At 42.2% G+C, this 23,817-nt stretch overlaps 1 protein-coding gene and 2 long non-coding RNA genes across 4 annotated transcripts in view; 2 read left to right on the top strand and 1 right to left on the bottom strand.

The window, feature by feature from the left end:
* LOC309646717 overlaps positions 1 to 23,817 on the top strand; it is a 400,316-nt gene that overhangs the window by 313,598 nt on the left and 62,901 nt on the right. The gene's annotated exons all lie outside the window — the stretch shown is intronic.
* The window catches only part of LOC309646719, a 109,393-nt gene that overhangs the window by 54,344 nt on the left and 31,232 nt on the right, over positions 1 to 23,817 (bottom strand). The window lies entirely within an intron of this gene.
* Positions 15,922 to 23,738, top strand: ZNF572 (zinc finger protein 572). 2 transcript variants are annotated; one of them, XM_082433205.1, is made up of 3 exons: positions 15,940 to 16,036; positions 18,370 to 18,483; positions 19,422 to 23,738. In XM_082433205.1, the coding sequence occupies exons 2-3, from the start codon at positions 18,405 to 18,407 to the stop codon at positions 20,930 to 20,932; spliced, it is 1,590 nt and encodes a 529-aa protein (XP_082289331.1). In that variant the 5' UTR covers positions 15,940 to 16,036; positions 18,370 to 18,404; the 3' UTR covers positions 20,933 to 23,738. The 2 variants fall into 2 exon arrangements, with proteins under 2 accessions (XP_082289330.1, XP_082289331.1); XM_082433204.1 differs by having other exon boundaries at positions 15,922 to 18,483.

The raw sequence follows: 23,817 nt of genomic DNA on the forward strand, positions 1-23,817 counted from the left end.
GGTAATACCCAAGCTGCTTGCTGCCCAGCTGTCAGACCATACATTGTCCAGGTTGTCCTTTCTGACTATTTTCACCAGCTCTTACTCTCTGTCCTGTGGAAGCCATGTCATCTTTCCTTTCTTTATTCTTCATTGCATCTTCCAAGTACTGGTCATCTTTCTTGAGCTTTGGGGTCCAAACTGATCAGACACAGTGGCACAAAACAAAGAGAGAACTGGTTCCTCATTGACCCAACCAGGTCTGTTTTTTGAACTGTGTTACTCAGAACTGAAAAGGCAGTAACTTTCAAAAAAAGAGATGAAGATTTATGTCTCTTGCTGAAGAAAAAAAATGAGCAGGGCAGTGTGCAGTGTACCTGTCTCCTCTGCCTCTTCCCACTGATTAAGGTCAACATTCATCCAAGTATTGCTGAGACAGTCCTGGTTTCCAGTTATTGTCTCAGAATAATTATTCATAGAGCTTCTCTCACTTTCTGAAGTGTACTGGTTTGGGCAATAAATCATATGGTTACTTTATTTATGAACCACCGTGGAGTGCTGCATCCTGATGTAGCGCAAGACACGCTAAGAGTAGGGGCTGGAAGACCAGGGCTCTAGACCCACCTACACCACTGGGCCATGGGCTTGGGCAACTCACTTACCCTCGCAGAACCTCAGTTTTCCGGTCTGCAAAATGGGCATGGTTCCCGCTCTGTTCTCTTCACAAACTTGCGATGAGGAATAGGTGGCATTTTGGTATGAAAGCACTTGATCAGCTTTGCACTACCACACAGATGAAAGTTCTTTTTGTGATGACAATAGAGATCAGATTATTTCATCCTATTATCTAATACCTCACTAGGAGTTTTCTCCTTCATGCATATGAAGAGAATCCATTTTAGAATAGGGACTGTCATAGGTAACAACTGACTTATTCTGCACATGAACTTGACATTATGCAGGTGTCACATTGTAAAGTGCCACACCCTTTGTGGATTTCCCCTCCCCCCTTTCCTCTCCCACCCTAATAAAGAGTCTCCATGTAATTCATCCCAAAGGAACATGGTTGATCTTTCTGGATACTAATAAACAAAGAACTTGATGGTCCCAATCCTTTGTGAAAATTCACATTCTTGGTCATTTGGCCTGATGTTTCCTAAGACATTTATTCTTTTGTGGCAAAGAAAAATCTCAACACTGATTGCCAAACGTTGGTGATCTGAATACACAAGATTTCCTGATAGAATTGTTTTCTAGTGCAGAATCCTATCTTCACCTTTTCACCCATATGTGCTTCCTACAGAGATGGTGGACAAAGAGGTATGACTTCCTTCAGGGACATGACAGTCTTGTCTGGGCAGCTCCACTATGACTTAGGACCCATGAGGTTCCACTACTGAGAAGGGGTCACCATTCATGGAATATATCCCCAGCTTTGGTTGCCAGAAGCAGGCAGGCACCCAGGGCATCAGCTTTATTTTATCTGTACTTTCTGAACAATTAGTGGCCCAGTGCCATTAGAGATGTCATTTGTCACACTATAAACTTTGCAAAAGAACACAAAGGAAGCAAACATGGAGAGCAGAACAATGAACAGTAAGTCGGAGATGCTCCTTCCTTAGATCTTTCAGGATGCGATTTAATGAAGTCAGTTCTCAGGATTTCATCTACAAGTAGAGAAACCAATGAATGAATTCAAAAGCTTTAAAGATAGCCTCTCAAATTGAAGTATTTCTTCTTCTCCTTCTTTAGATGTGAAAGAGAGATGAAGAGGAAAGAAAACGCATTCATTCATTCAATAAATATTCATTGAGCTTCCAGGTACGTTTTCGATGCTGGGAATACAGTAGTAATTAAATAGACAAAGAACTGCCTCATGCAGTTAACATTCTAGTCAAAGAGAAAGGGGAAAAGCAAAGAAACAAGTACAAAACAGAATGTCAGGTAACCATAAGTGACTGGAGTGCAGTTATTAGACAGGGGTGCCAGGGAAGGACAGAGTGGGTGATAGCTCCCTGCTTCCAGTGTTACCTTTGCCTTCATCCAAAGGGCCTCATCTTTCTGCAACTCCCTTAGGAAGAGTCCCAAACCAGACCCTTGATATGCTAAAGAACTTTAAATAATCCTCTCTCAAGACAAGAGCTTGGTAAAGAATGCAATTATTGTCTTGCAGCAAAATCTTATTTTTGAATGTCAAAAGCTAAACATTACCCCAGTCTGTCTCTTTGTAGTCCCTCAATAATAAGTTGTGATATCCCCCCCAAGCAGATGAATGGCTCAAGTGAACTGAAAAAAAAGGTAAAATGCATAAGCACATGAATAATTTGCATAAGCACCCTCATAATTACTAAGCTCCTACTGAGCCACAGACACCATGCCAGCTCCTGACAGCACAATGTAAATAAGATACGGTGCTTTGCCTCAAAGACAAGTCTAATGGAGTCATCTATAAGATGAAGAGCTGGGACCAGATCAGTGTTTCTGAACAGGATGCTTTTGCATTTGGGACAGGACAATTTTTTGGTGTGTAACATCTACCATCCTGTACTGTGTAGGGCATTTAGCATTCCTATTCCTTGCAGTCTTAGTTTGCTAGGGCTGCCGTAACAAAATACCACAGACTGGACGGCTTAAACATCAGAAATTTATTTCTCACCGTTCTGGAGTCTGCAAGTCCAAGACCAACGTGTCAACAGGTTTGATTTCTCCTGAGGCCCCTCTCCTTGGCTTGCAGATGGCCGTCTTCTTGCTGTGTCCTCCCATGGCCTTTTCTTTGTACATTTGCATCCCTGGTATTTGTCCCTTCTTCTTATAAGGACATTAGGATTAGGGCCCCACCTTTATGACCTCATTTAACCCAATTTACCTCCATAAAGCCCTGTTTCCAAATACAGTCACATCAGGGGGGTTAGGGTTTCAAAGCATGAAATTTGAGGGGACACAATTCAGTTCATAGCAATTGGCCAACTAACTACTGGTAGCCCCAACCAAAGATAACCAAATATATTCTCACATGTTCTCAAATGTTTTCTAGACTCCTAAGAGGAATTCCTGTTCTATGTTCTACAATGCTGAGAATTTCCACATCTACTTTACATAGTTACAAATACCCGTTTGCCTGCCAATTTTGGCTATCATTTTCTGATGACTGGGAGATGGTTCTCCGAGAAAAGTGCTTTCTTAACCAACTCCAGTAGAAATGCAATGCAGTACTTATATCATTAGGTAAAGCTGATAATATCAACTCTCTTTCAGAGTTTGCTGGCCCTAAATTAATATACGATTAAACACAGGCAGATAGACTTAAAGTGTTATTTATATAGTGCCTCCCTAGACTGAATACATATTTTTTGACAAATGAATATCATAAAAGTCAATAGCATCTGTTTTGAGATCTAAAGCAAAAAGTATTTAATGAGGAGTGTAGAGGGAGGAAGAGTCTGAGGGCAATAAAAGGTGAGTTCTAGATAGAAGGAGAAGACAAAGCATGACCCTCCAGCCAGCTGAAGTTAACACATTAAACACGGTAACCAGGAAGTCTTTTGCATGTGATTTCCATATTAATACCAGCCCCATGTATCGAGTAGTTATAGTGCCAAGCATGGTAATATGAACATTCCATATATGCTATTATTTGATTTAATATTGTTAAAAGCCAATTAAAATATAAGGATATTTCTGCAGCTCTTCACTCTTCCTCAACGTCCCCCTTCCCCCTCCATACACACACCTCTTGATCCAATTTGGAGACAGAGATACCGTGAATGAGAATGATGGTGCACTGGCCTAGGAAAGTGACAGTGGGAGAGCTGAGAAGTGGACATATTTGAGAATTATTTAAGAGGTGGGATCAGCAGAATTTAGTGACTTTGGGTTGATTACGGGCTAAGGGAAAATGAATAGTCAAAGATGGTGCCCGGGGCAACTTTTTGCCGGGGGGATGGCATTCACTGCAGAATAAAATACAGGAGAAGGAATGGGTTCAGGAATTCAAAAGAGATCTATCTATAGGGCTGCCATTGGGCAGGAAAGATTTTGTTGAGGGCCTTCACTCCCTCTGCTTCCTAGGGGCTTTGTAATTATCTTAAGCTCTTTGTGTCAGTTTCCTCAAAATGCGAAAAGCTGGAATACTCATTCCTACATCATACAGGATGGTTGTGAGGATGAGGTGAGAGAACATACGTGACAATGTCTGGGGCACGGAAGGCATTGATCAAATATTCTTCTTCACCTTCTTTCTTCCTGCCATCTCTGGGTCTGTGATTCTACAGATACCCTCGAGTACATCAGCATCTGTAGGGATGGGCTGAGAGACAAAGGGTAAAATGCAGAGGCTGGATGAGGTAACATCTGGTATATTGGTAGATCAAATCTGAAATTAGAGTTCAGGTGAAGAGTTGGAGATAGGAGGCTGGTATCCAAAAAGAGCAAGTGGGAAAATGTCCCAAAGAAATGATGCTGCTTTCACAGTTCTGACTGGTAACCACTCTGCTTTCCAGAATTTGGTGTATTTAGGAATGAATGAAGTACCCTTAGCCACAGACCAGGTTGCATAATGTGTACTCACACCTCAGATTTCCAAACGGTGTCCTTCTCTTCTGGCTTCCTGCATAATTTGAGACCAGTTTTCAGCTTTCTACATTGTACAGCTCTGTGGCTCTAAGACATAGAACTGGCCCTAAGAACTAGCATCCTCCTCCATAGCCAGGAATGAGGCCTGCTTCATCTTGATCTTCTGTCTTCTGGAGGAAGATTGGTTTGCAGTAGGGTAGGTGCCAAGATGAGAACACTGGAGACAACTAACTTTAGAGAAAATCTGGCCAAAGAGGAGAGGTGACCCTTAATATTCTGGAGACTCTCTCCCTCTCTGTCTCTCTCTCTCTGCCTCTCCCTCTGTCTCTGTCTGTCTCTGTCTGTCTCTCTCTCTCTCCAGTATTTAATTCCAAATGGTTCATATTAGAGAGTATCCATGCTCATAATCCACTCAGGTTTATTTTTGTTAAATCTAATTGTTACAAATAGCACCTTATGTTTGCACAAATAGTCTTTGAGATTATACAGGGATGGGTTAATCTGCAGCATAATTTATATTTTGTGGCAGTCTCACCAAACAGCTGCCTCTGGAGCCACCTGCTGACACAGTGTAGGATCCGGAGCATTTAATGTGACTAAGGAAAGAGTCATCCGGGCTAATATGAGAAAGGCACAATCTACACCCTGCTCTGTTGATCCCCTTGACTTACTGTAACACCAGAAGCAAATCCCTACAGACATTTCTTTCCCCTCGCAACCCACACACCCAACCCTCCCACCCACCTTCAGAAAAGATGTTGCAGTTTCCTTGGTATCTATTTCAATAAGGCAGTCATCTGTATTGGGAATCTATGGTTCTTGGGCTTCTGATATCTTTGGTGCTCTGTGCCAGCTCCTCCTCCTTCCCTAAGCTGAGTCTCTACTCCATTAGACTCCACCTCGGAGGTGCTGTGTCACAGGTACTTGGAGCAGTGATTGTTTCAGTAGAAATTCTCTGCACATATTCCCAGGCCAAATAATGCCAGGAGAAGTGGGAAGGGGAATGACAAAGAAAAGGAGCCAAAGATCTGCTGAAAGCACCAGAAAGCCCACCACTAAAAGTAATGAGGATAATCCTCAGAATGGAGAAGATGGTACCCAAGTTACTTCGGCTTAGAGTAGTTCAATTTCTTAATAAAGAGTCACAAATCTTGTATGTGAGGCAAAGAATTTAATGATTAGGACATCACACTGCTACTCACCACATGGCTGTGTACCATCTGCCAATCAGTGATTCCATCATTTAAACCACCTTCTCTTTTAAAATGCAAATACCCCTGCAAAGGCTAAAACCTGGCAGTGGACAATTTAGATCATACAATCAGATCAGCACTGTATTACTCAACAAAATACCATATACTGAGTGGTTATGGTTCTGGAGGTTGAAAGTCTGAGATCAGGGTGCCAGCGTGGTCCGGTTCTGGTGAGAGCTTTCTTCTTGGCTTGCAGGCGGCTGCCTTCTGACTGTGTCCTCACATGGTGTGGAGAGAGAGGGAGTGGGGTGGGGGGAGAGAGAGATATCAATCTTTGGTGTCTTATAAGGTCATTAATCCCATCATGAAGGTCCCATTCTCATGACCTCATCTAAACCTAGTTACTTCCTGAAGGCCCCGTGGCCAAATACCATCACATTGGGGGTTATGGCTTCAACATATGAATGAAGCGGGGGTGGGGGTGGGGCACAATTCACTCCATAGCAAGTACCAAGTTTATCTGTCAGGCACGGGATTATTCGTGGGCTTTGGAAAAGAGGAGAGAGGATTTTTTTCTCCTGGTGGTGGTGATGGTGATAGTGGTGGAGAATCAGCAGTGGTGGGACACTTTTCACCATCTTAGGCAAGCAGGAGGATGCAGGGAAAGAGGGTGGGATTGGTAGGCAGGAAGGTTCCTGTTGTATAACAAAGAATTTGGCTGGTCTTTGTCCCCAGGTCCTGGGAGGGAGCCTCTAAACACTTGGAATTTCCCAAGTAATAGGAGTGTCCCCTTGGACCACACCTGGGTTTATGCTAATGAGGAAACTCCTGGTGGGACCCTAGAGAGCTTATGTAAATGAGATGATTCAGGATGGGGTTTGGCACACTGAGGAAGACCAACTATGTGATTAGAGGGGTAGGGCTTTTAACAACATGATATCAGTACAACCTCAGAGAGGGGAAGGGGGCTGAAGATTGAGTTTAACCACATGAGCACTAATTTAATCAGTCATGCCTACATAATGAGATGCCAGTAAAACATCTGGACACTGAAGCTCAGACAAGCTTCCTTGGTTAACAATACTCTGTGTAGGGGCTTCCCTGGTGGCGCAGTGGTTGAGAATCTGCCTGCCAATGCGGGGGACACGGGTTCAAGCCATGGTCTGGGAAGATCCCACATGCCGCGGAGCAACTGGGCCCGTGAGCCACAATTACTGAGCCTGCGCGTCTGGAGCCTGTGCTCCACAAAAAGAGAGGCCGCAATAGTGAGAGGCCCGCGCACCGCGATGAAGAGTGGCCCCCGCTTGCCGCAACTAGAGAAAGCCCTCGCACAGAAACGAAGACCCAACACAGCCAAAAATAAATAAATAAATAAATTAATTAATTAATTTAAAAATACATATATTTAAAAAAAATAAAAAAAAACAATACTCTGTGTATTTTTACACACTGATGTGTCAGGAGAGGGATGTGTCCTGACTCCACGGGGAGAGAGCACAGAAGCTCCATGTCTGGGGCCTCCCAGAGCCTCACCTTATGCATCTCTGCTTTTGGCAGGTTCTGATTTGTGTCCTTTTGCTATAATAAAACTGTAATAGCAAGTATAGCTCTTTCCTGAGTTCTATAAGTCATTCTAGTGAATTATTGAAGCTGAGGGGATAGTGGGAACCCTAAATTTAGTCAGAAGTGCTGGTGACCCCCTAATTTGGGACTGGTGTCTGAAATAAAGGCAGTTTTGTGGATGACTAAGCCCTTTACCTGTGAACTTCGGCCTGACTTGTAATTATATTCTGTGTATTACAAGTGTCAGTATTGCAACTCCCCAAGCAAACAATGGCCAATTTTGCAATTTTGCTGAAGGCCTCAATGGGGCAGGTGTTTCACTGGAAATGAGCCTGGGTGAAGCTCAAAGGTGCCATTGATCACACCTGGCCATAAACGTCAAACTCCCCTAAGAGAGCCTCCTTCCCCAATCTGCTTCTCAGGTTAGTCATTTTCCCTTTCCCTTTCCTCTCCAACTCTGCACCACACCCAATGGGAGAGAAAAAATTTGATGAGAAGAAAAAAGGGAAGATATGGGGCAAAGCCCTAACCCCTTTCCCCTACCCCATGCCTCCACTACTTTCACCCTCCACTGCTAGGTTACAATGTGTTGGCGACTGGGGTGTTAGTGGATTCCCTATCAAACAACAAGAGATCACAAATGTTCACAAGGATGTGAAAAAAAGGGGACCTTTTTACTTTGTTGATGGGAATGAAAACTCGTGGAAAACAGTATGGAGGTTCCTCAAGAAATTAAAAATGGAACTACCATTTGATCCAGCAACTCCACTTCTGGGTATATATCCAAAGTCAATGAAATCACTATCTTGAAGACATATCAGTACTTCCATGTTCATGGCAGACAGTTTTAACTGTTATTCTCATTGGTTCTGGTGCCTGGAAACAGCCACAGTTTAAGAAAGGCAGACGCTCACTTGACTAGTCCCCTGTATCAGCCAGCCAAGGGTCAGGGCAATCTATTCAAACTCCTGTTCAAGTTGACCCTCTCAGGAAGTCAACAGCAGGTAACACTAAATATTTGTTGAATAAATGAGTGAAAGAACAAAGGAAATAAGAGAAATGAGAGGAGAAATAAAAGAACTGGATGAGTTTTCCAAGCTTCAAAATAGGATATGCCCTCAATGCCTTCGAGATCTTGTATCCTAAGGAGTTCATTTAACCATTCAATATTCCCTGCCTCCTACTATGTGCTATGTGCTTGGAATATAAGAATCAGACAGGATTCCTGTGCTCAGAGAGCTCACCTGTTCACCTGGGTAAAGATATCTACACAGCCTGCTGCATCATAAGACAATATGGTAAGCAAATTCATTCATTTATTCATTCTTGAATCCATTTAAAGATGTTTACTGGATGCCATCCTCAAGAAGCTTGTAGATATAGAAGAAAAGCCATTCTTTTCTGCTCCCCACATTCCTGCAGCCCCATAAAATAAGAACTTCCATTTTTTGTGGAAATAGCAGAAAGTATCTTCTGCTCTTTATTCCCCTGCCTCAATCCTTACCCCTTACTCATTTATGGGGTCAGGAAAAGCAACTTATTTGAGAGGTGAGATAGGGCAGAAAAGACTGAACATGTGTGTGTGGTTCAACCCACCATGGGCTAAGATTTTCCTGTTCATTTTCCACTTGCTCTCTGCTTCTTGTGCATATGATCAGTAACATTTCTGGGCAGGGTTTTTCTGCCCTGCAACTGGGAGAGTAAGCCCATCTAATGCATGGGAAGACATAGAAAACCTTGGACCCAAGGCCAAAGTCTTGGGTCCAAGAAAGTACATGATAAGAGGTCTTGGGAATCCCCAAATTTTACTGGCAGGAAACAGGCTATGAAAACTCCTCAGCCACAAGCATGGGCTACTGTTGAAGGGAACCAGAATATGACACCCCAAAATATGCCTCTTTGACATAAAAATTGTTTTAAGCTGAAGGCAATTAAGAAAGAGCAAAGGTAGGAAAAGCTCTCTCTACCCTCCTCCTTTTCTGCTGAAAGGCAGGATATAAATTCTCCTTCAATGGAGATGACTCTAGACTCTTATCAGTACCAGAGGAATCTACAAACAAACCTTACTCCATTAGGTTCCTCCCATATATTTACTTTTTCACAGTTCACTGCCCTTCGAAGCCTAAACTGCTTTCCTTTGTCTTATCATTTCTCTACTGATTTATTGTGCTTTGTTGAAGATGCTATGTAAGCCAGAGATCTCCGCCATCTCTTTGAGTTACTCTTTCCCTGAGTCTCTCCCATGTATGTATGAAATGTACATATTAATAAACTTCTATTTATTTTTATTTTGTTAATCTGTTTGCTTTTTTGTTTTGTTTCATTTTTGTTTTTGTTACAGAGGCCCCAGCTGAGAACTTAGAAGAGGAGAAGAAAAATGTTTTCTTCTCCTCTCCTACACTGGCAACAAGATAATATCTAAATTTTAGGACCTTTCTGTTCAGTCTTATTTCTGGCCACCATGCTCTTCCTACTGGATGCCAAACTGTTTGTGGTTCTCAGAGCACAGCTTGTTCTTTCACACCCATGTGCCTTACTCTCCCCCACAATGTCACTGCTCCTGGCATCCCTACCCTCATCACTCTCCCCAACTCCCATCTGTCTGTGCAGAAAATGCCCACTCCTCATTTCAGCTCAAGTTTCATCTCCCAGGTTCAGCCTCCTCTGACTCTGTGCCTTTCAGTCCCGGATGACATAATACTTTCAGAAATCTTGAGGCTTTTGTTATGTCAACATATATTTCGCTCACACTATTAGACAAAAGCAACACCCACAAATCATGAGATAACCTGTTTCCACCTTGGCCTCTTTGATGGTTGCTGTGGGCAAGGCCCTAGAGACTCTTTGAGAGAAGCTCTTCCATACAAACCCTTAAGATCCTTAAAAGGTCTTTTGTAATTTGCTGACACTTATTTAGACCATTTTTTTTCCCCTAGGAGCACGTGATATTTGAACGTTTCCCAGAAGCTATTTCTTAATTTTAACATGTTCTCCATCTGGAGAGGCTGAGATGAGAAAAGAAATTTTTTTCAGATACAGCAGGTTCTAACTCCTATATATTCAAGGGCTGGTACTTTAATTTACCTCTCTTCTCTCACATTTTATCATAGGCAGCAAGAAGAGGCCATGTGGCACTTTTAATATTTTATCTTGAAATCTCTTTAGCTAGAACAAGGGTCAGCAAAATACTACTGATGGGTAGGCTGTCCATTTCTTTGTAACTAAAGTATTATTGGAACACACTGGTGCCTATTTGCCAATTTTGTAGACTCGTGCCTTCATGCAGTTATGGCAGAGTTGAGTAGCTCCTTGAACATGAAATAATTACTATCTGGCCCTTTACAAAACGAGTTTGCTGACTCCTGACCAAGATTGTTTAGTCCACTAGGTATATTTCTTATTTTCGATGTTGGCACAGATGACAGTGTTGCCAAATTTCTTCCACTACATAACAAGGACCTCTTTCCTCCATCTTCCACTTCTCCTCACTTTCCTTTAAACCCTCACTGACAATCTCCTCAAGATCCTTAGGCTTCCGCTGACACTGCTCAAGAACCTTCCCTTTTCTGCTTGCCACCTGTTTCCATAGGCAATATCGCATGTTTTAGGTTTTTGTTAAAGTAGTACCACTCTTCAATGTACTAAATATATTCTGATTGTCCATAGTTGCATAACAATTCATTCCAAAACCTAGGAGCTTTGAGTAAAAATGATCATTTTATGATTTCCTCTCATAGTTCTGGGGGAAGACTGGACTCTGCTGGCTGTTCTCATTCGGGGTCTCATGTGGTTGCAGTATGATGTTGGTTGGAGCTGAAGTCATTTAAAGGCTTTCTCACTCAAGCCAGAATAGCTTCACATGGCTTCTCCAAGTGACCTGGGCTTCCTTGCAGCATGGTGGCTGGGTTCTAAGAGCAGGCATCACAAGAGAATAAGAATGAGTCACATTTCGTCACTTCCCTCAGACTCTACAGTTTGAGACAGTTGTACAAGATTACTCACTTCAAGGAGAGGAGACACAGAAGCCATCACTGGATATAAGGAGTGTCAACATCACCTTGCAAAAATAACATGTAGATTGGGATACACTGTGGTGACCATCTTGGGAAAATACAGTGCTACACACCCTGCCACTCATCTACAAGAAATGTCATATTTCTCTACTTTTCCAAATCGTGGTTTGCCTTGGTGCACCCCACTGACAAGGGTTGGTGGAAAGTTCAAACTCACTCCTGTTCTTGTCTTCCCTTGGACTTAAACTAGAGCTCTGAGTCTTTGTACAAACCAGAAATTTTGAGTAAAGTCTTTTTCTGTCCAGTGGTTGGTGTTTGACAGTTTGCCCATGGCCAGAGTATTCAATTTGAAGGCAAGCAGCAGTATTCATTCAGCACCGAACTCGGACTGTGGTGCTGGTCCCAGCCACCTTACTTGTATCACTCAGCCATCCTCCCATTGGGAATTCTGTCTGCAAGCTAGCCAAAGGTCTCTGCCACTCAAGGGAACTTCTACAAACTTTGTCCATGTGTCCCCAACCTTAAATCCATCTCTGTAGCTTCCTTAGTAGTAGCTTTCATTCTTAGTTAGTTTCCATTGCAGAGAACAGAATCTCCTTGATTTGACATAAGGAGAAGAAGATTTGCTATAACCATTAAATGGCTTTTGGAATCCTTGGGAGGGCTGAAGAAACAGATTGGGGGCTGAGCTTTCAGGAATGCCTCTCAAAACTGCTGCTTCGGGACTTCCCTGGCGGTCCGGTGGTTAAGACTCCCCCTTCCAATGCAGGGGGTGCAGGTTTGATCCCCGGTTGGGGAGCTAAGATCCCACATGCCTTGTGGCCAAAAAACCAAAACATAAAACAGAAGCAATATTGTAACAAATTCAAAAAAGACTTGAAAAATGGTCCACATCAAACAAAAACAAAACCCTGCTGCTTCAGCTACTGCCATTACTTCAGATAAGTCTGGTAAATGTAATTTTAGCTTTCTGACTATATTAGTTTGCTTGGGCTGCCATAAAAAAAATACCATAGGCTGGGTGGTATAAACAACAGAAATCTGTTTTCTCATAGTTCAAGATCAAGGTACAGTCAGTGTTGGTTTCTGGTGAGGTCTCTCTTCTTGGCTTGCAGATGGCCACCTTCTTGCTGTGTCCTCACATGGCCTTTCCTCTGTACACATGGGGATAGAGCGATCTCTGGTGTTTCTTTCTCTTCTTATAAGGACACTAGTCCTATTCAATTATGGTCCCACCCTCACAACCCCATTTAAACTTAATTACCTCCCTAACGGCCCTATCTCCAAAAAAAAAAAAAAGTCAACTGGAGGTTAGAACTTCAAAATATGAATTTTGAGTGGACACAATTCAGTTCATAACATCAACTCTCCTCTACAGGGAGCTGTGATCAAAGAAAGTTGGAATGGATATTGAGCACCAAATTCATGTTATTCACCACAACTTTAAAAAAAATAAAGGCTAAGTGATTTATTGCAGCATTATATGTAGTAGCAAAAGTTTGAAGTGACATAAGGGCCCACGGATAGGGAACGAAGTAAACAAATAATGGTATATTCAGACAATGGAATACTAAGCAACTGTAAGAAAGAATAAGGGAGCTCTATGATGAATATCTGGAATAGAAAACTCTGTATGACATGTTGTTAAGTGAAAAAACAAAGCTTAGAACAAAGTAAATAGTTTATGCCAACATGGAATTACATATATATGTACACACACACACAATTTTATATATCTACATGATTTTATATATATAATTATATATATATAAAATCATGTATATATACATGAATATTTATCTATCTGTTCTCATTTATTACCTATGTGTGTATGTATGTATGTATGTAGGTACATATTTGCTCATATGCATAAAATATCTATGGATGATGAACATGAAACAGACAACACTGGGTGCCAGTGGAGAGAATTGGATGGCTGGGGTCCAGGATGGGAGAGGACATTTCATTGTGTGCTTTGTTTTGTTTTTTTGAGAAAGCAGATTCTGAGGTAGTGTTTAGCGTCCAAGGCGTTGCTTATGGAGTGCCTTTGGAATCTACACCTGTGAAGGGAAGGAAAGGAATCAGGAATGAGCCGAGGAGGTGGATGAATTGTGATCGGAGGCTGACAATAGCTTCTTCTACCCACTCTACCAAGAACCTCGGAGCTGAAATTGTTCATAAGAGTTGTCTGGTTTGGGCCAAAAGAGCCAGTCTTTTGTTCTTTTGCCTTGATCAGTCATTGGATGTGGCTGCCCTGGGAGGATTGTGAGCTTGAGAGAGGCTGTTCTCTGCAACGGAAGCAATCCCTGAGGGGGCCTCACAGCTGTAAGCTTTCTGCTTATAGCACTTACAGGGGTTGGGCAACAAGTCCTTCCTTAAAAGGGGATCTGAGTGATGCATCTCTGTGTCCGTCAGTCAAGGTCTATACGAATAAATTATATGTACAGTTGTTGTTGTTGTCATTCACTGATGGTCTCCCCCACACTACTTTGTGTATTGTTGCATCCTCAGGGCCTAAGATAATACAGTAACAGGCTCATAGTAGGCACTCAACAAATATTTGTTAGAGTCGACACTGTGCCATGTTCTAAGACAGAATGGTGAGCAGAAACAGAGATGAACTCTGCCCTAACGGAGCTTGACATTTGTTGGGGAGGCAAAATAAGAAATCAATCATGCAAATAAAGTTGCAGTCATAGGATAGGCTACCATGGAGAGGAATATGGTGCTAGAAGAGCACAAAATAGGTATCTGACCCTGTCAGGAAGGGTGTAGAAAGCTTTTGTGAAGAAGTGATGTATGAGCTGAAATCTGAAGGATGCATAGGCTTTGACAGGGTAAAGGAAGGTGACAGAATCAGATTTATGTTTTGAAAGATTACTCTGGATTCATTGAGGAGATTGGAGGAGAAAGGGCAAGGATGGACCCCTGTAGGACTGTTAGGAGGCTACAGAAATCCTTCAGCTGAGGGGTAATGGTTGCCCCAACTGAGGGTGGCCCTGGTGGCTGGGAGGAGTGTCTGGATTTGAGAGCTACGTGTGAAGTACACAATGGATGAAGCTTAGTTATGGACTTCTGTATAAATAGATGGGTGGTTGAGAGAGAATATTGGAAGAGAAACAGGTTTATTTTATTTTATTTTGGATTTGTATGTACGTGTGGGAGAAGAAAGTGAGAGAAAAGATTTTGGGTTTTGATATTTTGGTTTAGAGATGTTACTGAGACGTGTAATATGAGATGTCAAGTGGGCCATTGGTTATAAGTGTGAAGAGCTCAGAAATGTAGCCTGGAGACAGACATTGGTGAGTTGTTTGTGTAGGGGGATTATAAAATGTGAGAATGAATGAGATTGCCTAAGCAGAGAACATTCCAGAAAGAGGAGAGGGTCTAGGATGGCCTTGAGGAACCTCAACATTTAGTGAAGAGCAGGCTTGTACAAGACACGAACAGGACTGACTGGAGATGTTGGAGGAAAATGAGAGTGCAATGTCCCCTCAAAAGAGTGTTTCTAGAAGAAAGTCAGCAGTGTCAAAACTGAAAAAGGACTTGGGAACTAAAAAATACTAATGTGCTGAGAACACAGAAGTCATTGATGATCTTAGTGATTTATTGTTTTTACTGCAGGAGAAATGAGTTAAAAGATGAGTGGGAAGTGATAAAATGGAAACGTCGTGCGTTAAAAAAAAAGGAAAACTGAAGGACTGTTTTGGTATGGAGGTGGGAGAGTCAAGAGTTTTGTTGATAGTGTAAGGCAGGGGTCCCCAATCCCCAGGCCGCAGACGGGTACCGGTCAGTGGCCTGTTAGGAACTGGGCGGCACAACAGGTGAGAGGAGGGCGGGCAAGCAAGCAAGCAAGCTTCCTCTGCTGCTCCGCATCGCTGCCATTATCGCCTGAACCATCCCTCCTCCCCACCCCGTGGAAAAATTGTCTTCCACGAAACCAGTCCCTGGGGCCCAAAGGGTTGGGGACTGCTGGTGTAAGGATCCCGTGAAGGTGGGAAGTAAAGTGACTGGTAGTAGAGGACTCATTTTCAGTGCCAAGCACCAATGCTCTGTTGTAATAGGAAGGAAGGAAGAGATGGTTGCGGTGCAGACTTAGTAGATTTGCATGTTTGATGTGTGGGAGATGAAGGCTTCCGTTTTCTCTGTAATGAAAGAGGAGAGTTTAACTGCTTCTCTAAGTGTTATTCATAACGTTGCCTCGTAAACTAATTGTTTTATATGTGGATGGATGCCTTAGCTCTCTCACTGTTTCACATATAGCTAAATATACCTCCCAGTTCACAGCAGTGGGAACACACAGAAGGCGCTTAAAATACTCGCTTCATTTTAATTCTAATGATGATGAGAAATCTAATGATGGCAAAGAAAAGTATAAGCTCCAGTTGGGCCCCTATGATAAGGCGCCTGATAAGCGTGAGGGATGAGAATCAGAGTTGGCAAAAGACAAAGGCCACAAGGAAGAGAAATCCACCAGGACGCTCCTTCTTGTCCGGTACCCTAAGGGTTAAGATCAACGAGAATGGGCCATCACTGTTTCCTAGAGAGGCCCCGGCGAGCCCGCTGGGGGAGATGGGGGTGCTTCCTGTTTCTGTCTTCCGGGTTTGAGAGGTTAGGAAAGTGGGTTGGTTGGGTCAGAAGTACAGAGGGCCCTTAATTCCGGGACGGCTGGGCTTGCTGGGGGTGCGGGGCGCCTTGTGTGTAACCCCCAGCACAGTGAGTTCCTTCTCGGGTGGAAGGGAGCCGAGGGCTGCGGGCAAGAGGAGCGAAGCTGCGCCGCCCAGGAGAGGGATGTCAGTCCCGGAGAGGGATGCCGCTGCTGTGAGGGGCGAAGGCCCAGCCAGCATTTCTCGCTGCACGGGCCACTGCACCAACCTCGCCTGCGGGGTCCCTTGAAGGACCGTGTCGACTGGAGATGATCTGCTCCCCTGGAGCTCACCCCGTAGTGCACCCCATCCTGTGCTCCCTGCCAGCGCTTCTTAAAGCTAAGCTTCAGACAGTGCATTTTCTTTGGAAGTCGTTTTAATCCAAAGCACCGCCCCATCGTAATCACCTCTTTGCTCTAGGACAGTGAAAACAGCCTTTCTCTGTGGAGTGACATTTTTTAAAAAATTAATTTATTTTAATTTTTTTTGGCTGTGTTGGGTCTTCATTGCTGAGCGCGGGCTTTCTCTAGTTGCGGCCAGTGGGGGCTACTCTTAATTGCAGCGTGCGGGATTCTCATTGCGTTGGCTTCTCTTGTTGCGGAGCACGGGCTCTGGGCGCGTGGGCTTCAGGAGTTGCAGCACGCGGGCTCAGTAGTTGTGGCTCGCAGGCTCAGTAGTTGTGGCTCACGGGCTCAGTTGCTCCGCAGCATGTGGGATCTTCACGGACCAGGGCTTGAACCCGTGTCCCCTGCATTGGCAGGCGGATTCTTAACCACTGAGCCACCAGGGAAGTCACTGGAATAACATATTAAGGACAGCCTCTTAATACCATTTATGGCCTTGAGTTTGCTACCCTTTTGCTGAGAGGAACCTGAGGGCTCCTGTTACCAAAATTAATAGTTTCTTAGCAGGGAAAATGGTAGCATGGGTATCTGTTACCCAGACTCTTGCTTCTTTTGTAAAGACTTAGATAGAAATACGTAACTCAGACAGCAAGACATAGTACTCCATTTGAACAACTTTCCTTTTTTTTTTTTTTTTTTGCATTCAGGTATATGTTTTTTTCCCCCACTTAAACACTGGGCATATTTGTAATTTAGACTGAGGGTGCTTAGAGAATGCCAGCTTCCTTTGGCATAAGGTCTAGGGATGTGAATTGGCTTCCTAAAAACACAGTCAATATAGGAATTCCCGGTGGTCCAGTGGTTAGGGCTTGGCGATTTCACTGCTGGGGCCGGGTGTGGAGAGTGGTGGTGGAAATCAGTATATTCCAAAATAAGGGTCCTGATCATTTGCAGGTTGGGGTTATGCCCAGCTCTGCTTTCTGCTCTAGTTGTTTACTGTATCAGATAAGAATGTTGAAGTCAGTGTCCAAACAGGTTTGGGACTGAATCCTGCTCTACTACTTTCTGGTTGTGTGCCCTTGGGAAAGTTTCTTAATGTCTATTTTGTTCACCTACAGCATGCTGGTATCTGTTTATACACTTCAGAGGGCTATTGTAAGAATTAAATGAGACACGTATAAGGTATTTAGTTCACTGCATGCCACATAATAGGCAGTAATAGGGTGAAAATTATAAGTACACCATCTTTTGTTTTCCATATGTGTGCCTTCTGTTAAGCTCCCATTTTTCCTGAATTGTGCTATTCTTTATATCCTGAAAGGCCAAGTCCATATATAACTGCCTTCCAGTGAAAGGTCACATTTCCAGTCCCATAAAGTAGCTCAGGGATTGTAGTTGGGTCCAGAAGATAAAGTTTAGGCTGAAAAGGATATTGTGATTATGATAGAGAGGAAGAGGCAAGGAAGAGTTTCCTCGTTGGCCTCCCTTTTATGTTTAGAGATTATTGGCTATAGTTATTCTAGCCCTACCTTGTCTTAATTTCTTGTTACTAGTTAAGTAAATCCTAACTTTCTTTTGAAATTGACTTCAAAGGTTTCATCTTTATGTCAAGGACCCACTTATTCTTTGTAAACTAAACAGGGTGATTTCTCTTTAGCTGCTTCTTATACCTACATATTGCGTCCTTAATGTCTTATTATTGGTGCCTTTTCCAAAAAACTACTTCATTTTTTCAATTAAGAGTGTTTCTAAATTCCAAGTGGACAGTGAGTATTAGTATTCATTCTGTTTTTGAAGCTTGATCCTCAGACTTTAATGTGAAGGTTTAATTTTTAAATTATTTCCCTAGGAAAGGTAAATCAGGTAAACTCGTAATTCTGAATACTTGCATCTGAGATAAGATTGTCTAAAAGGATTTCTAAGGCCCATGTTTCTTATTTTTAGTATGGTCCACAGAACATTCTATGCTTAACAGTTGTTATGTTGCAGTGGTTGGAGAGGAAGGAAGAAGGAGAAATGTTAACAAATGCCTTCAAGCATAACCTGTTTCCTTCCACAGGATTTCTGATCCGTAACCTGACTGTGACCATTGTGATGGAACAAGAGCAAAAACTGTTGGTCTCAGATTCTAATGGCTTCACAGAGAGGGAGAGTTTGAAAAGCACTTTTACAGGTGAGGGATCAAGAAGATCTGAATCCTTTGGAAATTCGTTATACAATGTGCTGTAGAATGTGTAGAAAGATCAGGGCATTAGAATGAGACAGACTTTAATTTGATTCCCTACTCTGTCACTTACAAGCTATGAAAACTCCTACAGCCTCAGTTTTCTCATCTTTAAGAAAAGTGAATAATAATATCTGTCTCACATATTTTTTAGGATTAATGATACACTATATGTAAAGCTACTGTTCTTGCTAAGTAGTGGGTATCATTGTTATTTCTATGTTTGCTCAGATTTAAAAAAAAATGTTTTTTAAATTAATTAATTTATTTTTGGCTGCGTTGGGTCTTCATTTCTGCACACGGGCTTTCTCTAGTTGCGGCGAGCGGGGGCTACTCTTCTTTGCATTGCACGGGCTTCTCATTGCGGTGGCTTCTCGTTGCAGAGCATGGGCTCTAGGCGTGCGGGCTTCAGTAGTTGTGGCGCACGGCCTTAGTTGCTCCATGGCATGTGGAATCTTCCCGGACCAGGGCTCGAACCCGTGTCCCCTACATTGGCAGGTGGATTCTTAACCACTGTGCCACCAGGGAAGCCCCTGTTTGCTCAGATTTTAACTAAGGTTTTATCTAGTTTTCACCTCAGATAGTGTTCTATTCATCTTCTCCCTTACTTTTTTCTTTTAAGTCTTTATTTTTAGCTTGATATCCCCTGTGGCAATTGGTGAGAACTGTTCAGATACCTTATTAGTGTTGTTGTAAGTACAAAACGTTCGTCTACTTGATGAACACATAGAGTAAAAGAATTAAAACTAGCTATAAAAACTTTTTTTTCATATAAAATAGTTTACGAGGTTTGAGTTTGTTATTCCCTCTCTTTCACCGTGATTCAGAATTTCTTTCCCCTGACAGAGACTAGCGAATGTGTTTAGACTATTTGTTTATTCTTGCAGGAGATGAAAGTAAGAATAATTTGGAAACTGTTCAACACAGTAACTCTAAGGCAGATAAAGAGAGAGCCTCAAAATGGTCTAAAAGTGATGGCCCACAAAATTGTAAGCATGAGGACACACAAAAAATGCCATTGACATGGTCCCAGGGACGTGAAACTGAGTGTGATGATTCCTGTGGGAATGATGGCAACTTGGAGAATCAGGGAAATTCTACAGGAAAAGAGGAGGAAAAACCCAATCACTGGGGATGGGACCCAGGACAGCATACCAGGGCTGCCGTCCAGCAGAATTCATCCTTCGGGGACAAACCCTACAAATGTTCTGAATGTTGGAAAAGCTTCAATAATAGTTCTCACCTTCGAACTCACCAAAGGACCCACTCAGGAGAAAAACCTTATAAATGTTCTGAGTGTGGGAAATGCTTCAGTAACAGCTCTCACCTGATTCAGCATCTGAGAACACACACAGGCGAGAAGCCCTACCAGTGTGGCGAATGTGGGAAAAGCTTCAGCAACACCTCCCATCTTATTATCCATGAAAGAACTCACACGGGAGAGAAACCCTATAAATGTCCTGAGTGTGGGAAGAGTTTCAGTAGCAGCTCTCACCTTATTCAGCATCACAGATCACATACAGGTGAAAAACCATATGAATGTCCAGTTTGTGGGAAATGCTTCAGCCACAGTTATGTCCTAGTAGAACATCAGAGGACCCACACTGGAGAAAAACCTTATAAGTGCCCCGACTGTGGGAAGAGTTTTAGTCAGAGTTCTAGTCTGATTCGCCACCAGCGGACACACACAGGTGAGAAGCCCTACAAATGTCCTGAGTGTGGAAAAAGCTTTGGTTGCAATTCTACTCTAATAAAGCATCAGAGAATACATACAGGAGAAAAACCTTATCAGTGTACAGAATGTGGGAAGAATTTCAGTCGAAGTTCAAACCTTATTACACACCGGAAGATGCACACAGGTGAGAAATCCTATGAAAGATCTGAATATGAAGAAAGTTTGAGTCAGAACTGCAGTGTGATAGACGAATGCAGAATCCAGCCAGGAGAGAAACCATATAAATGTTGTGAATGTGGAAAGAGTTTTGGCCTTAGCTCCCACCTCATAAGACATCAGAGAACACATACAGGAGAAAAACCTTACAGATGTTCTGAGTGTTGGAAAACTTTTAGTCAGAGTTCCACCCTGGTGATTCACCAAAGGACGCACACAGGAGAGAAACCTTATAAATGTCCTGACTGTGGTGAGTGCTTCAGTCAAAGCTTTAACCTTATCAGGCATCGGAGGACCCACATAGGAGAAAAACCTTACAAATGTACTGACTGTGAGAAATGCTTCAGCAGAAGTGCCTACCTCATTCAGCATCAGAAAATTCATATAGAAAAGTCTTTTATGTCTCCCGAAGTTGAAGATTTTCCTCATGAATGGACTTGGAAAAACTGTTCTGGGGAAATGGCTCTTATCTCTTCATTTTCAGTCCCAAATTCATCTCCCTCCTGAGTCCCAAAGTCTGTTTTTTTTTTTTTTTTTTTCCCTTTCTTTTCTTATCGGAGCATTACAATTAAGGTGTTCTCTGATCACAGGGTTATAAAATTTCTTTGGTTTTTTTGCCAAAACATTTGGGAAAAGTCAACCTCCCAGCTTAGAGGTTGGGAAGACCCAGATCATCAGGTCATCAGCTCTGCCCAGTGAGAGATACTGTCAATGTTGGAGAGAAAGAAGAATATTTTTTATTTAAGGTAGGATAGGAATAGCTCCAAAGAAAAACATGGAGGGAAATCCTGGGAGACTGAAGATGAGATTGTCATTGAATTTCCTTATTTCCTGTTACCTGATTGGGTGGCAACAAATCATTACTGTCCTCGGGGATTTACCCAGACAAAGATTCCTTTTGAACAAATAATGTGATTTCCTGGCTATTTTGTTGGGTCTTAACGAAGAAAAGACTAATTTTTTTTTTCAAATGTGTTTTTATTTGCTGAAAATTAACTTTTACAGTATCTGGAACTGCACTGTCTGGTACAATAGCCATTAGCCACGTGTGGATATTTAAGTTTAAATTAAGATGAAATGAAATTTAACATTGACTTCCGTAGTCACACAAACCACTTGCTGAGTGCTCAGTAGCCACACATGACTGGTGGCTGCTGTATTAAATATCACAAATAGTTCTTTCAAGATCATCATTCTTGACAGATCTAGTTCCTATAAGACTGTAAGAAATGTGCTCTGGGGTTTCTGCTCTCCAAGAGGAATTTCAATATAGAATAGAAATGGTATAGAGTTGTTTTTATTTTTTTAATTTTGGCCGTGCTGTGTGGCTTGTGGGATGTTAGTTCCCTGACCAGGGATTGAACCTGCCTCCTTGGCAGTGAAAGCGTGGAATCCTAACCACTGGACCACCAGGGGATTCCCTGGGATAGAGTTTTGAAGGCACTCAGTCCAACAGTTGGCTATTCTGATGATTGTATGTTTTATATTCGGCCATCTCAGTCATCTAGTGACATGATCCCATTGTCTTGGCCAAAGCCAGATTAGGACGTAGGATTCTTGAATTCTTTTTTAAGGTTTTTCTGTCAAATGGTCCTTTCCCCTCAGTTTTACTATTCTGTAAGTCCTCATCAGATCAGAAACTGGGTTCTTTTTCTAATAATTAACTCACTGAGTCTGAGCCAGTGTCCAGGGACAGTTTGCCATTGGAGCCCCAAATTCCTTAGTTCCGACCTTGATAATTTTCTTTTGCCCTTTGGCTTATGTGGTGTGTGGATCTGGTAACTGAGACATAATCCTCCCTGCTCGTCTGTCCAATGGGAATGGTGCTTTGTAAAGTATTAAGACATTCCCTATGCCCCCACCTCCAGTTCTTCCTGCAGCGCAAAAAGTAGATGTACAGGAAGGTCAGGACTTGCCTAGGATTTCATCTTTTTTTTGGAGTCAAAAATATATTTTATGAAGAATAGGTAGAGATGCATATTAGGAATGTGGAGCCAGAAGGGGCCAATTACAGCTGCTGCAAAGGGCTGTAGATCACTGGTGGGTAGCTGAATTGCATGGGGATTATTTCTTTCGTGATTGTGGTGCCCCTGATACTGGCGAGGCAACTGTGTCTTTCTATATTGTGATAGGATTTAAAAATGAAGCAAAAGCTAACAATTAAAGGTATTCAAGAAGTCTTTGGGGGTGATTTTCTGCTTTCAGAAAGGGGGAGAACATTATTGGGCATCATTGGCTTTAATGTGACCCTTACCTAAGCATACTTTTACCTATGTATGTTACATAGTATTACCCAAATTGTCTTAAACTGTAATATCTGAGGATAAGTGTTCATAGTATTTTTTACCACAGACAACTGAGAGTTTGATTAATGTTTGATAAGAGTTTGATTAACGATCAGTTGCAAGGCAGTAGCTGATGAGGTGGTGTGCAATCATCGATCCCATTATGTGTGGCAAGTAACCACTCTGAACCTGTTTCCTCAACTGTAAAGCAGAGATAATGCCTACCTTGTGGGGTTTCGGTAAGGGTTAAATAAATGTAAAGCAGCTAGCACAGTGCTTAAAATATAATGGGTCTAAATAAATGGTAATTGGTTATTATTAATGGAAACAAATTGAAAAATATCCTCCATACATTTTCAGAAGCAGCAATACAGCCCCAAGCTTTCCTACTTGGGGATTCTTTATGACAAACCTCAGGAACTCTGAGGAAAAAGGTAGTATAAAAACAGAAGACTATATTGTGTTTTAAGTTTGCAGACTGTTGAAAACACTTTTATTTGATTCAGCTAATTGAATTTTTTTTGTTGTTGTTCATGAAACAAAGGATTCTCTTTAAGTCAGGAAAGAACAAAACAGCAAGTTCAATTTCAGTGAATTTGCATCTGAAAGAAATTAACAATTGGTACAATTTATGTCTTATCACCATCCGTACACTATGTTTTATGACTGCCCACAATTATATAAAACCTACTGCACAAACCTCAATGTCTGCAGGAGCATAGACATTCACATTTTAGATGGGTTAAGATGGGCTTTATTAGTAAAACAATTAGTAAAACAATGATTCTTACAAGAATCATTGTCTCTTTGGATTAGAAATTAGGAAAACAGAAGAGAGATTTGTCACCTACAATGGAGAATTTAACATAGTCAGATTTAATCCTATTAGATGCCTTTGCCTCACTTTCATTAATCAGCGAATACGTTCTTTGTTTAGCTCCCGAAGAAGTAAATATTCTGTATTCTCTGTTTTTCTTGCCAGCACACAGGATTCAACATCTGATTAAATAAAGCATTCTTTTTTACAAGTGATGTGTTTCATAGTTTCTTTTTAATTAAAGAGAAGACTCCTTCCTGTATTCATTTTTTCCTACTCACAGTGAGGGC

This window comes from Balaenoptera physalus (assembly GCF_965194825.1).
Source record: "Balaenoptera physalus genome assembly, chromosome: 17".
NCBI lineage: Eukaryota > Metazoa > Chordata > Mammalia > Artiodactyla > Balaenopteridae > Balaenoptera > Balaenoptera physalus.

Bases quoted from the DNA above. Each gene is read 5' to 3' on its own strand.
- ZNF572 (XM_082433204.1), top strand. From the start codon at position 18,291: ATGTTGCAGTGGTTGGAGAGGAAGGAAGAAGGAGAAATGTTAACAAAT. The intron at 18,484-19,421 runs GTGAGGGATCAA...TTATTCTTGCAG, and splicing joins TTTGAAAAGCACTTTTACAG to GAGATGAAAGTAAGAATAAT.